The 15618-nt window shown below is 35.8% G+C and overlaps 1 protein-coding gene across 1 annotated transcript in view; it reads left to right on the forward strand.

Moving 5' to 3' along the window:
• Window positions 1–15618, forward strand: part of INADL (InaD-like (Drosophila)) — a 250541-nt gene that overhangs the window by 56528 nt on the left and 178395 nt on the right. The window contains exon 17 of the mRNA XM_012722487.1: window positions 3025–3159. Coding sequence (XP_012577941.1) covers window positions 3025–3159 — 135 coding nt within the window. The remainder of the gene's footprint in view (window positions 1–3024; window positions 3160–15618) is intronic.

Here is a 15618-nt window from a genome sequence, read left to right on the forward strand (position 1 = left end):
GTGCTGTGCTTTAACCCGCTGCGCCACCAGGGAGGGCCACAAGTTGTAACTTTTAATGTCATAAAACTTTCTTTTTTCCCCTTTAAATATCAATGACATTAATGTCTCTTTGATTTTAAAGGAACTTTTTATTTATTTATTTATTTTTAGTAATTCCTGTGCTCATTAGTTTTGGCTCCCATTTCAACTCAGTTCATCTTAATAAGTTTAAGATGCTGGTGTGTGAGGAATAGCTAATGGACTTCCCTTTCCAGGACCTTAAAAATATAAAGATCTATGACCAGTTTCAAAGTGGGTCTAAAAATTGCCGTAAAAGTCTTTAGAAAGTTAGAGAATAAAATAATGCCTTCTGTGCTCTTGGAGCTCTTATTTTCTTTTATATTACTTTAACTCCTTTGCATATTCTTATATATTAATTTACACCACTTTAGATACATGGGACCTTCCATTTCTCCCAGATCTGAATTTCAAGATACATGTATCTTAGTACTGTTGCTACCACTTAACAATTGTCAGTCTTTGAGCAAATAACTTGACTTTCTTTTCACATTCTTCCACTGCAAAACTGGGATACTCTTAGTACTTATCCACCACCTCAGTTTGTGTGGGAAGGAAATGCAGTAATATGTGCAAAAGTCTTAGTGCAATGCCTGGCCTATGGAAAACACTCAGCAAGGTTAGCTGTAGCTAGCTAGTCTGGACTTCTCCAGTCCTCCCATCCCTGCCTGCTGCCTCCCGAAAGTATGTATGTGTCTAGCATTGTCTTATCATTGTAGCTACTTTACTGTGTGTTAATCTTAATTTTTTATAAGAAACTATCAACTCCTTTGGGCAGAAGCTATATCTTAAAATTATTTTATATCAGTGTTTTTATTCTGTGTTAGTACAAGAGGTACTTAGCAAATTATCAGTTATTAATTGAGTCATTTTTTGAAAAGTATTTACCTTTGTTAAATATTTCAAGGAAGGGACACAAATGTCACACTTCTGTGATTTTTGCTATCTTTACTAAAATTAAATATGGTTGATGGCTTACTCTAAAGGTTTATAAAAATGCCTTTAATCTAATCTTACAGGGTGTGTAAATCATAAACCCAGCTTGCTGACTCTATGCTCCCATCTGTCATACTTTACCACAATAGGTAAACAACAACTTTGAATTATATTAAATGTCAACCTTGGTGCCCATTAGTTGATTGCTTTCCATTCTGCAAATATAGGAGTTATGCTGAATTGATTGTATCAAAATGACACATTTCATATTGGAGTATAATATCATATGTACCTTGGATGCCTTGAAATTTCTATAAACTTAGTTTTTATATGTGGTTTCTTAAAATCCTGGCTTCCCGTTTTTTATCTCTTTTTTCTTTTTCATTTATCCCCATACCATCTAAGGTTCTTAAAGCCTATATGCAGACAGCTCAGCCAAAATTCTAATGCTCATTAATCAGTGGGGGTATTAAATGCCACAGTAAAACATCCATCATATTGTACTAGCCATTGAAACTTTACTTTTTATTGGGAGTTATGTTTTTTTTTAAGTATATTATTTCCTCACACCAGGCTGATATATACAGAGGTTATTGATCCAGAACATACCCACTAATCTCAAGTTTTATAATTTAAGAACTAAGAAATTGCTCCCCTATTAAGAGTCAGTTCAGCATGGATTAGTTATTGACTTTCCATGCCCTATGGGGAGGGTTTGAGATCTGGATCAACCCTAATCTTAAAAATATTTTTAATTAACTATGGTGCCTTACTTTTCCAGGAGGGTCTCCCTCCTTCCCCTAACCCTGCTGATATTAAATGTTTTCTCTTATACAGGTGCTATAAAATTATGCTTGTAGGAATAATGCACTTCTATTTTACTTACTAAGATCAGCAGTTTTAGGAAGTTTACTGTTTGAAATTATTATTTATTATGTGCATTTATTAAAGAAGAGATTCAAGGGAACACCATTCAAAGATGGATGATTCATTAATATGTTGAACAGATATATGGCCAGTGCTTACTAGGAGCCAGCACTATTGTGGTTTCAGTGGACAGTTATGGTAAGCTCTATATGAAAGTCCTCATGGAGTTTCCATTCTAGCCTACAAGCCAGGCATTTTGTAAGTTGCTAGCACTACAATGAAAAAGAAGATAACTTGAATTTCAGATTAAAGTTCAAAATACCTTGGGGGAAGATAAATCATATGCAACTAACAATATAGAGCTATAAATAGAATAAAAACAGAAGGTTGAATTAGTTCTCCTTCTGTATTGTTGACTTATTGGTCCTCTTTAATTTAGCTTCCTAGAATTCCATACAGCAGTGATTTTTTTACTTTGCAAGGAGGGGGAACTTAGAGGAGGACTTTTGGAGTATAAAGTTAGGGAAAATATTAATAGGACCTGTGTACTGGGTAGTATGCTGAATTACCTCCTTCAAGATCACATTTTCATTATTACAACTCAGTCATTTTTACCTGTTTTTAGACTTACTTGATTCCCAAGGATTGGGCTTTTATTCCCACTGTATTTTTCTTGTAAAGTTTTTCTTAAAAACCTCCAAGAACCAATAAAAGTGGTTTGTCTGTGCCTTGCATTGGTGTTTCTCTCTATTGACTTCTATCTTTCACTGTCATTATGAGGTCAGGTGCTGTTACTTAAATACTTAGAAGCTTTGACTTTGTGTGATATTTTCATCTTTTCTTAAATTGCATATTTTTCCTTTTATGCTTCTAATGGGATGACAGAACTCATTGAAGTATAAGAGGTTAGTGTTAATGCTTTGAATGAAGCAGACTTTACATTAAAAAAATACAAACTGCATTTTTAAGTGCTTGAATGTTCATGATTGTACACTAGAGTGTACGTGCCCCAGTGCATGCTCCTTTTAAAAAGATTAAAGAGGAAAGCTATGCATGTCAAAGAGAAGTCCCAGTTTGAAAAGAAGCTGTGATATTCCTGATATGTTAGTTCTTTTCAGCACTGGAAAGACTGTTTTGTAGCATTTATCTTTTTTGGTATTTCAGGCTGACCAAGATAGAGTTGTCAATACTGAAGAAGATGATGATGATGGGGAATTAGCACTATGGTCTCCTGAAGTCAAGATCGTTGAACTAGTAAAAGATCATAAAGGCTTGGGATTCAGCATTTTGGATTATCAGGTATAAGAACCCAGATAGAGGTTTGTTGTTGTGTGTGTGTGTGTGTGTGTGTGCGCACGCGCTGTTAGCTTTCATGAAAGTTGTGTGAACTAGTAGTTGTTTAAGGCATCTACTGTCATAGGCAAAATTGAATGATTTGATGTTTGATGCTATTGTCTAAGATGAGGTATTATAATTTCACTGTTACCTTTACAGTCAATAATTCTCTTAATGTATAAAATGGTTGATATAATAACCAGACCATAAGGGAAACAATACTGTATATGCATAGGTTCCTTTAGAGACCATAACATGGCAATTTTTTTTTAAGAGGGTTCTCCCTCCCCACTTTATTGAGATGTTAAACATATCATAAAATTTGCCCAGTTGAAGCATACAGTTCAGTTATTTTTATTATATTCAAAATTATGCACTCATCACTATAGTATAATTTTAGAAAATTTTCATCTCTCCTAAAGGAAATCTCATACATATTGTTCTCAGCTTTCACTCTCCTTACTCTTCATGTGAAGGTGTTTATAGTTTCACTTATCTAATAATCTCAAGATTATACAATTAATTGTATAATTATTAATTGTATAATAATTAATTGTATACAAGATTATACAATTAAATAAAAATGTCAGTGAAAGTATACCTTGCCTTTTATATTTAATATATAACAAATAATAATTTATGTATTTATATATATGACGATATTAACTGGGGAAAATTTACTGAATCATGTTGGGGGATGTGATAAGTCTAAATAGGGCATCTAAATGTTTTTCTAGTTTACCAGTTTATAGTGTCTTCAGATCTGATTATCATGGGAAATTAAAACTATTGGCAAGATAGCTCTTCACTTCTAAGATGTGTGTTTTAATACTGTAGTGCCGCCTACATCCATTGTGGTCTAATAAAGCACACTGTACTCTATAAAGTGGATAAAATGCCAGGTAATATAAATTCAATTTTTAAAAAAATATAATGAAGCAGTTGGACACAGATTTAAAAAATATTTTGAGCATTATGTAAGAACATTAAATCCTATATTTTGGCAGTGTTATTTAAGATTACTAAAATAGGTTATTATACCTACTGGTTTTTGATGGCATATTTCTATGCTACATAACTTCTCAGTTATTAAAACTTCACTTTGGAATGTTATTGAATTGAGAATTGTTGATTCCCAATAATACCTAGGGGAATATTTTTTATCTAGAAATATCCATACAGTAAGATTCTTTAAATTTATATATTGGTTCATATTAAAGAATATAAGATTCATGGAAGGTACACTTCTTTTGTTCCTCCACAAATTTAGCCTTGTTGCCTTGCAAATGATAGATGATTAATAAATATTTGCAGAATGATTAAGTTTAGATTAACCAAAATTAACTGGAACTTAATGAACGTATTGAGGGAGTTTGTTGTTGTTAACAGTTTTGATCATTGGGATTGAGTTTAGAAAACATCTTTTAGATGTAGTCATGTACATTTTGATGGCTCCAGAATAGATGTTATGTTATCTATTATTAAATTACAACGTGTCATCATATAGATTTGTGTTTTCATATAGTTTTTATATCATAATGACTGCTCTTATGACTGTACTTTTTGAATATTGCCTATGTTAAGGCAGAGAAATGCTTCAGAAATTTAAATAACAAACATCACATAGAAAGAAAAACTTGATAATCCTTAACAGTTAATACCTAGTTACCAGAAAAAATTATCAATTCTGAGCTTTATACTTTTTTAAAACTATATAGTGCATTCTAATGTGAAATGTTTCTTAATTGCATTCCTTATGGATTTTTTAAATTTTATTTTTATTTCTAAAAGTCTAGGTTTTCCCTCCTATTACTTCACAATTATCATTAAACATACTGACATATATTTCTGCATAAATTATATAAAGTAATTTTACTGAAAAAGAAGTGTTAGGTTATTATATTTGGCCTTTGTGATTCTCAAGAAATTGATAGAAAAATGCTTCATTTCCTAAATGCTAATTTGATTCATATTAAAGGACCAAATATATTTCCTTCTGTAGGAAAACCTTGGGAGAAAAACCACTAAATCTTTTATTGAATGCCTTCCTTAAGTCAGTCTTAAGTACACTTATGGATATATGCAGTACGTTTCCACCATTTGTCGGTGGTATATAAAACCATGACAATCTGTAAAACTGTATCAGTGGTTGTTACCCACGATGACATTTAGATGACATATAAACACAATTTAAAATTTGGTTTTGGGCAAGTTAATTAACTGGGTATGCCTTCTTTGTTGTAATTAGATAATAAATTCTAAGGTTCAAAAATAGTTTTTGCAAGGCCAGGTGAAGGTTTAACAAAAGTCATGAAAGGCCACGTTTCTGATTATTACTGTATTTAATGCTTCCTGTGTAGATTTATTAGGTTGCCGAATAAGGCCACTTAGCTCCCCACCCCAATCTGCACTGCTCAGTTTAGCAGTTTGGAATAAGAAGTACTGTGAAAGCATCTTAACCATAGGAGAAAGTTTTACTAGAATGGGAGAGCTTCCAGATTGCAAAGAACCTGCTTTGCATTAGCAGTATTGAAGAGACTGAAAATTTACTTAGGAATATTAATTTCAATTAACCACTTTTCTCACTAGTGACTTTTCTAGAATAATAAGACCTTTGTCATTAGCCTGACAAAATTATATACAATTAAGACCTTTTTCAAAACCTGACAAAATTATACACATTACGTACTTCATATTTCATTGGTGTTTATGCAATTTCTTTATCTTTTTTTTTTTTTTTTAAAGATTTATTTATTTATTCATACAGAACTGGGGTACAGGCCAGAGGCTCAGGGGCGGTGAGAGGCTTCACCAGAGACAGAGTGGGGAACAGAACAGGCAGATGGACGAAGTACACTGCTGAGGGGAGCAGCGGGCGGGCCAGGAGAGGTCTGGCTCGCCATGTGGTCTCCTCCGGGGCAGGCGGCAGGCGGGAATCGAACTCATGCGGAAGTGGCTTCAGATTCTCAGTGCTGTGCTTTAACCCGCTGCGCCACCAGGGAGGGCCACAATTTCTTTATCTTTAATGGGAATAATAGTGTCTAGATTAAAGGATTGTTTTAATTAAATTATTGCATAAAGAAGTGAGAAATGTTACATCATTGAAACATAACATTATAAATCATCCAATTTAGAAAATAAACACAAAAATTTTGATGTCCTCAAAGGCAGAGCCATAATAACAAGGTATTTTACTCTATCAGCTTTTAACATAAGTTTACTGAAAGTAATAGTAAGTAGATGTACTTATTTAGTAAAGTCTACATTTAATTGCAAAATTGCATCCTAAAATGCAGCCAACTGTTGATGAGCCATATGTGAATTACCCAGTTATAGATTATTGATGGGAAATTCACTATTTTAGAAATTGAGCTGAACCTTAGTAAAAGCTGAGTGAGAAGACAAAGGATTTTAAACTGACCATAGAACTATTAGGTGACTATCCAGACCGGTGACATACCGCTGACATAGAAAAGAAGCTAAGCAGAGAAAAGCATGGTCTTATCCATGAAATGAAATAGCTGAATCTGGTATTAGAGTTCTGTAGCTCAGTCATACAGTTAAAGAGTAAAGTGTGGAAATTCCTTTTCATGAAATACATTTTAAATATTTTGGGGCAAAGGAAAGGGAGAAAGCATAGGGAAGCCACAATACATAAAATTGACAGTGATTTGAATAAAGGTAAAATAGTTGTTAGTGTCAAATATGCCTACAGAGTACTCCATGGAGTAGCTAGTTAAAATCCTGCTGGCGTATCTTATTACAAAGTCACATTGCTCACTGAAACTTCATGTCATACAGGATTTTTTATAGTATACTTTTTGCCACTTGTTTAGTGTGGTTTACATTTTGTGCCTTAATTATTTTTGGTTTGATTCCCCATTATTAATGGATAATGTCTTTATACCCTGGGATATTCTCCCCATGGAATTCTGCTAATATGCATTTTAACATTAACCCTAATATTAATACAAAGCCAATAACAATAGCTACCTTTATTGAGAGTTTACATTTTGATTCCTTTATGTATTTCGCATAAGAATCATATGAAATACATGCTCTTATTATCCTTATTTTGGAAAGAAGCAAAACTGATGATTAAGTTATGCTTTGTGAAATACAGAAAGTCAAAGACAGTTACTAGGTGGTTTCACTCATTTATGGATTATCCATGACCAAAGAAAACTGATAGGAAAACACAACAAAAATGACTCTTAGGCTCTTGAAAAATTTGGGAGTTACCAGATAGGAAGGGAAAGGAAGATAATGATACTGTGTTGGCACCGATGCTTTGGTGGTGGGTGAGTGAAGCATGTACATATATGTAGTATGAAACAGTAATCCTGAAATTACATTGGTTGATCAACAAATGATAAACCGATAAAAATCTGATTAAGAAAAAAATAAAGAAATGATGAATCTGAGGCACAGAGAGATTAAATAACTACACAACTCTGTCAAAGGTAAATCACTGGTTCAAGTTCAAATGGCTTATATATGATAGAACTAAAATTTGAACTCTAGTAGTTGGTTCCTGGAATCTATGCTCTAATCACTATTCTGTCTGTTATATAGTATACTAGAGCTCCTTTTCTTGTGATGGTAATTCTTTGCATTTTATTATGGGTGGGGAGGTTCCTGTGTATTAAATTTATTACTGTAGATCTTTCTGATTTTCTAGCTTGTAAAAAATTTAATATTTTAAAGACAAGTTGCTGGATAGTATTCTCACTTTTAATGCTTATGTGGAAGTTTAGTAAGTATTAAAAATTAATATAGCATGCTCATGTGCATTCTGTAGGAACTAGTGTTTATTGCTTCAAAAGAAAATAATTACAAATTTAAGAATCCTAAATTAGTGCAAGTAATTTGTTGTGGGTTAATGCTCATAATAGGGCAATTATTAGGTAGTCTGAGATTCTGTAATTTTTAATTTCTAACAAAGAGCTTAAATAAATTTAGAACTGTGTAGATTTACCTTCTATTGACCTTATAAATTAAATATGGAAGGTGGATATTTTTTGGTGTTTTGATTTATGTTGAAATTTGAATAACCCTTCATGATTATTATTCACTGGAAATGTTTGACATTAGCCAATTTTTGAACATTAGCCATGATATTATCATTCATGGCACTCTTGATTTTCAATAATTAAAAGGCAAAATTTATTAACCAATAATTCTCTTCCCTCCCATATCCCACTCCTCATTTCTCTCCCCTTCTATGATATGGGAAAAACTCCATTTTTTTTTCAAAGCTGATATTTTTGAAAGACTTTGGATTTATCTCAGACTCAGAGATAAAAATAGAAAGCATTAATAACATCTATTGTTACACGATTTCATACGTAAATACTATTAGTAATGCTTGAAAGACCAAAGACAAATGATGACTCATTAAAAAGAGTGATGAAAATACCCCTCCCTATAAAAATTGAGTGATTAATTTTTCTTAACAGTAGAAATGGGTTGTGAAACACAAATAGAATGAGTATAAAATATTGGATTCTCCCTGGTGGTGCAATGGGTTAAAGCACCACATTATAAAGCTCTCAGTGATCCCCGCCAGGGAGCTGACCCACCTGGTGTGGCAGACCTCCCCTGACCTGCCCGCTGCTTCCCTCAGCAGTGTATTTCGTCCATCTGCCTTTTCTGCTCTCCACTCTGTCTCTGGGGAATCTTTTCATGCACCACTCCTCCGGCCTATACCCCAGTTCTGTACACATAAATAAATAAATCTTTAAAAAAAGTATTACTATATTGCTGAATGTTGGCTATGGTACAACAGTATTGGTGAGAAAATTCAGCACATAGTTTTGCCTGGCTACTAATTCTGTTCAATGGAATTCTCTTTAAAACATAAGGTATAGGAAGAGGCCCTGTCAGTTTTATGTATGTGACTTTGATTTGCCTTGTACAATTGAATGACTTTCTGAGCATATTAGAAAAGTTTTAAAAGTAAATAACATATATCAATATATGTCATAAAAAAATCACAAGACGATGAACAGAACAAGCAAAACTACCTTTGTCCACAATGCCTGGCTTCTCCCAGATAAAAAAATCTCTTGTTTTTCTGTGTCCATCCTCCCAGAGATATTTTGCACACAGTTACTTAAATAATATGGTTTTGTTTTTGTGGCTGAACATTTAATTGTTTTACACATAAATGGAATGTGTGGTATATTCTTTAAGCTCATTTCTGATTGCCTCAGTTATGTCTCCTGCCATTTCGGTATTTAACGAACCAGCCTAATTCTTTTTAGTGACTCCCTAGTTTATTATTGTTGATACACAATCATTTATTTAACTGACCTCATGGACCCAATTGAGAAGGTTTTCAAATGAGGCTGTAGTGGATATCTTTTTCATGTCCTTTGGTAAAAAAGTGAGAGTCAGTCTTGTGATAAAGTCCTCAAAGTGGAATTGCTTGTCAAAAAAGCATAGATCTTGGCCCTCCCTGGTGGCGCAGCGGGTTAAAGCACAGCACTGAGAATCTAAAGCCACTTCTGCATGAGTTTGATTCCCGCCTGCCCCGGAGGTGACCACATGGCGTGGCAGACCTCTCCTGACCCGCCCGCTGCTCCCCTCAGCAGTGTACTTCGTCGATCTGCCTGTTCTGCTCCCCACTCTGTCTCTGGTGAAGCCTCTCGCTGCCCCTGAGCCTCTGGCCTGTATCCCAGTTCTGTATGTACAAATAAATAAATCTTAAAAAAAAAAAAGCATAGATCTTTTAAATTGTGGTACATTTTTTACAAAATTGCTTGAGCACAATAGCTTGTAAGACTCACATGCATTTAGATTGCTTAATATGGATGCCTCCTTGTGTTGAATCATTTCTTCATTCAGGTAATTTTCCTGGAAAATAAAGGGTAAGTAGGGGCCTCTTTCATGAATTTACAATGGTTTTCCATGACATGGACAGATAAAGGGAGAGCAATATTTGACTATTGATTTTGTTTCGACTTTATATTGGCAGTAATTTATTGGCCTTAAAAGCTAAAAGCATAAATTATATTAAGACTATGATTTTAGTAATGAAAAGTCTATTCCTTTTTTTTCCCACCAGTTTTAATCCTGTTTACCAAACAACTGATTTAAAATGGAGGAAATTAAGGGCATACTTTTAGCACATGATTTTAGAGTGTCACCTCACTTAGTGTCCACAAACTTGTACAAGCCCAGGATATTTAATTCTATGTTAGCTGAGCAGTTAATAGTAACAGTACAGAATTTGTACCCGTATGTACATTAACATAATGTATATCCACTACAGAGAACAGTAATGTATGTTACCACATAGTTCTACTTTCATGCTTGAGAAATTTTATTAATCGACCACCAGTATCTTCACTTTTCAAATTTTGTTAGCATTTTTTCTCATTGTTTTCTTTCTTTCTTTTGTTTGTTTAGTCACTCTTTGGGTCTAACTCACCCATGTAGGATTAAGATATTGGTTCTAACCAAAATATTATCAATCTGCTACTAATGACAGTACCCCAATTCTGACAAATATATTGTTTACTGTTGGAAAAGCCACACAGCAGCATTTAAGGGTCACTTTTGTTTAATAAAATTTAGGCGAACTGATAAAGACTACTCTTGGCCCATTCCTGATTCCTAGCCACATTTATTTTTATTAACATCAAAGTACTGTAAGCTCCAGTACCAACTGGGCTGAAGATTTCTTTTCACAGAGGATTTGCTCCCTTCCCCGCTATGGGAAAGTTTTGTATCCTTTAAATCATTTTAAGCTGCTTCATTTGAAAAATAAGTCTGAGTAGTGTGTTCATGCAGTGGATTGATTGTGGCTACTGGGGAAATTCTCTCATGACTAAAGGTTGCTTTTCAAGCCTGCAAAGTGGGTGAATGAAGGGAGCCCACTCCTGGTGTGTGGAGTTTGTAGTGTGCTCAGGATGATGACTGACTTCTAAAAACCTCAGTGCAGCAAGACTAAAGGCATCGGGAGACCAAAAGCCACTTAATAAGAGATCAAAGAGACTATGTGTATATCAGCTTGAAATCCAGATAGTACAGATCAAAAGATTGCTTAGCGAGGCAGCTGCAGGGGGATGAAGTTAGCAGGAGGCCTCCAAGATCTTAAGTCAGGCCTGATGCTGAACTTTGCAGGAATTTCATGGCTCCTCTGGAGTAAGAATTTGGCCCCTAAATCCCATTGTGTCTAATGGGGGAGCCACAACAAAGGGGGGTAAGCAGCAAATGCTTGTGAGCTGGATGGTATTTCCCTGTAAGGTAACGCTCCTTTTTTTTCTTTTTTTAAGATTGATTTATTATGCATATAGAACTGAGGTGCAGGGACTGTGAGAGGATTCACCAGAGACAGAGTGGGAAGCAGAACAGGCCAACTGACGAAGTACACTGCTGAGGGGAACAGTGGGTGGATCAGGAGAGATCTGCCACGCCATGTGGGTCACCTCCAGGACGGGGATCAAACTCATGCGGAAGTGGCTTTAGCTTCTTAGTGCTGTGCTTTAACCCGCTGCGCCACCAGGGAGGGCTCAGGTAGCCCTCCTTTTTAGCAAATGTTTCTTCAGGACTATTTCTGCTTCATATCAGAAGGTACTGCTGAGGAGAAGGGGGTTCTGAAGATGATATATCCGCTGTATTATTTTCAGTAAATATTTTAGCTATGGCCAAACTGTAAATATTAGTGTTTCTAAAACAACCGTGGAGAGCTAAACATTAGATAGGAAGATGCTCAGGTTTACTGTAGTCCCTGGTAATTACATTTCTTCTTGGAATGTTCAATAGTTAGTGTTAGTGGGTTTCAGTCTTGCTGTGCATCTGAATCTCCATGTAATTAACAAAAGAGTAGCTATCTACTTTTAAAGGGTCTGAAGAAGAAATTCAATCTCCAGAGGAATTTTATCACCAGTCTTCCCCCTGCCTTTAGATGTAGGTGTGTTTTGGATGGTCTCACTTGGATGTCTATTAACAAAGAGAACCATGGTAGCAGACAAAAATCACAATCCTGGATAGAGAATGAGAGAAAGAGTGAATCAAAGCCATAAACTGGTTGGTATTGAGGTGTTGTTTCCCCAAAGCGTGGTGGGTTATTCTGCTCTGCCTTCTTTGTGGGTATCATTTGGAGCTAGGCGGTGATCCAGAGAAGCTATGCTGTCCCCAGTGGGGACCAATAAGTGGCTTCCCTCTACTAGTACCAAAGGCTTAATTTGTTAATGATGCATGAAAGGGGATTGACCAGCTGATCCTTACACACTTTTCTAGAGCTCAAGTTCCCCTTTCAGCTGTGCGTTTTATGTTTTATTTTAATTAGTTATCACCTTTACCATACATCACTGCGAACATCATGATAAGGGCATAAGCTTACGAGTCAAAAAAGCCAGAATGCTATAGCACCTTTCCAGGACTCTGGAGTTAACAAATATGTTAGTCTTCCTCTATCTACTTTACTGAACTAGACATATTCCTTGAGCATAAACTTGTGAAGCATAAAAAAAGTATATTACTATTTTTTACTGGGAAATGAGAGTGGTAATGATGAAGATTTATGAACCGTAAATTGGGCACCTCTGTATCAGGCACTGTTTCAGACACTGAAGTTCTAGCAATGACAGGTAGACAGCAGACTCCCTGTCCTCAAGGAGTTTAATTCAATTTGGAGTTGAGCGACTGGATAATAAGCAAGTAGTAAAAGTACATAAAACTGGAGAACAACTATTTAAGACATAATGGCTTTTGTAAGGTTGAAAGAAGACTGAAAGACTGATGATTGTTCCTCAGAATATAGGGAGGGCCCAGGTAATTGAGTCATGTCATGTAGACAAGTAGTAGACATTGTAGCACAGGGACTGCTTGAGACTGATAACTTGGCTCTTATTTCATATCTATGTAAACATTCAAATGTTATTCCTTTTAATAAAAAATCCTTTGTATGTTAACTTTTTTTTTTAAGGATTTATTTGTGCATACAGAACTGAGGTACAGGCCATTGGTGCAGGGGTAGTGAGAGGCTTCACCAGAGACAGAGTGGGGAGCAGAACAGTCTAACTGATGAAGTACACTCCTCAGGGGAGCAGCAAGCGGGTCAGGAGAGGTCTGCTGCGCCATGTGGATCACCTCCAGGGCAGGGATCAAGGTCATGCTGAAGTGGCTTTAGCTTCTTAGTGCTGTGCTTTAACCCGCTGTGCCACCAGGGAGGGCCCTGTATTCTAACATTTTATTTGGAAACATGACCACAGTTTCACATAGTCATATGCACTGCTTATATTGTGTCAGGTATTGTTTAAAGTACATAACACACATACATATCTAGTGATTTCTATGATCCATGAAGTAGGTCCTCTAATCATTTTCTGGATGCAGAAACTGATGACAATAGGCTATTGAATTTGCCCAAGATCATCCTGTTGGAAAGTAACTGATCTCCCAAGTCTTTGATCGAGTTGTGTGAAATTAATCTTCAGAACAGAAACAATAATGATTCTTCATAATTTGGTGCAAATGAAAGGTGATGAAAAATTCTTGTCATCTTCCTAGAGAGACCTTCTATCTTAGGTTTATTTGGGGGGGGTGTGGAAGAAATGGGTTATAGACCAGAGGTTTGGGGATGAGAGGATTCACCAGAAACAGTAGGGAACAGAACGGGCAGATTGACTGAAATACACTTCCGTGGGGAGCGACAGGTAAGACAGGAGAGGTCTGCTGCACCATACATGGGTTAGATCCCTGGCTGGGGTTCAAGCTCAAGACATTGTGCTAATAGCACTGAGACTTGACCCCTAGGCTACCAGGGAGATCCCAGAGAGACATTCGTAACTATAATTCCAAAAGATTTACCTGAGATTGTACCTGAATTCTATGGTCCTTACTTTATTCCTCCCACCCTGGCAAAGCTCAGTGGAAACCTGATGACTTCTATACTACCAAGAGTAGAAAATTGCATATACTGTACCTTAAATTCCAAAGCAGGTATCTTTGGCCTTGTTCCTGTATGATTTCAAAGTTGGCATTTAGATTCTCCACACTCTGTATTGCATTCACAGAATACCTGTTACTGTTCTAAGGATTGGTCTGGGGAGGAGATTACAGAATTGTTCCTTAAAATATGAAGGGAATTCCTGTGTCCTCGATGTGGCAGTGACTGTCAGAGAACCTCCCAGCATAGAGTTGAGTCCTGCCTTTCAGGGCATTCAGGAAGAGTGAGGACCAATTGTTCCGAAGCTCTTTGGATGCCGAGGTCTGGATTGGGAGTATATACTAAGTTGACCCTTATTTTTTGTTAACATGTAAATGTGACACCATGATTGCTTTAGAAGTTAATAGCATTGTTGGGGTAAATCATACATGCTCAATAGAATTTAAAAGGTAATCTTTAAACTCCTTAAGCCATATGTCTTCTTTTCCATCATAATCTTCATAGTAATACTGTCTTAACCATCTTTAAATATACAGTTTGGTAGTATTAATTATAGTCACATATTAATCAGCATAATTATCCTAGGCTTTGTACTTAGGTGCTATCGAGGGCTTGGAGAAATGTCGAGTCATTTCACTCAGATGACAGGACTTACAGGAAATGTATGTATATATGATTTTTTCCCTTATATCCAGCAAAAGTTCTACATTAGTAGTGAAAAATAAGCATGTAAACAAATACAACGTGTCATAAAATTTTCAAGAGATGAAACATTCAAGCAACATATCTAATATTCAAGGAAAATATCTAATAGACCAGGTGGAGATAATGAAAAACAATAGTCTTCAAGGAGGGACTTCCATGGGGCTTCTGTGTGAGCCATTCAAATTATTGTGGTACATAAAATAGATTTTAAAAATATTAAGCTATACAGAATAAAAGCACTGGCAAGTTTATCTATTTTTTCCTCTATAGACTGTATCTTGATCATCTAGTAAGTTTCTCTGTACACTTCTCTTTCATTGTACTTTTTTTTTAAAGATTTTTTTATTTATGCTTACAGAACTGGGGTACAGGCCAGAGATGTGGTGAGTGAGAGGGTTCACGAGAGACAGAGTGGGAAGCCAAATAGGCAGATTGAGAAAGTACACTGCTCAGGGGAGCAGTGGGCGGGTCAGAAGAGGTCTGCCACGCCATGTGGGTCAGCTCCCTGGTAGGGGAATCGAACTGCTTAGTAGCATTGGAGAGCTTCATAATCGGTGCTTTAACCTGGTGCGCCACCAGGGAGAGTTCTCCATTACACTTTTAATTTAATTGCCTTCTGAACTACGCTTACTGTGCTGCTCAGGGACAGTTTAGTTATGTATATGTGTGTAGAAAATCTGTGCTTACTGCTTAAGATCATTTAGGAAGTAGTAAGACACAAAGAGGGTACTACTTACTTTGAAGTTGATGGTGGTGTGGTAATTGGTTATGATTAGTATAGTAATTGGCTATATATTAAAATAGTTTAAAATGGTATT

This window comes from Condylura cristata, unplaced genomic scaffold, assembly GCF_000260355.1.
Source record: "Condylura cristata isolate star-nosed mole 26May11 unplaced genomic scaffold, ConCri1.0 scaffold00008, whole genome shotgun sequence".
NCBI classification, from domain to species: Eukaryota; Metazoa; Chordata; class Mammalia; order Eulipotyphla; family Talpidae; genus Condylura; species Condylura cristata.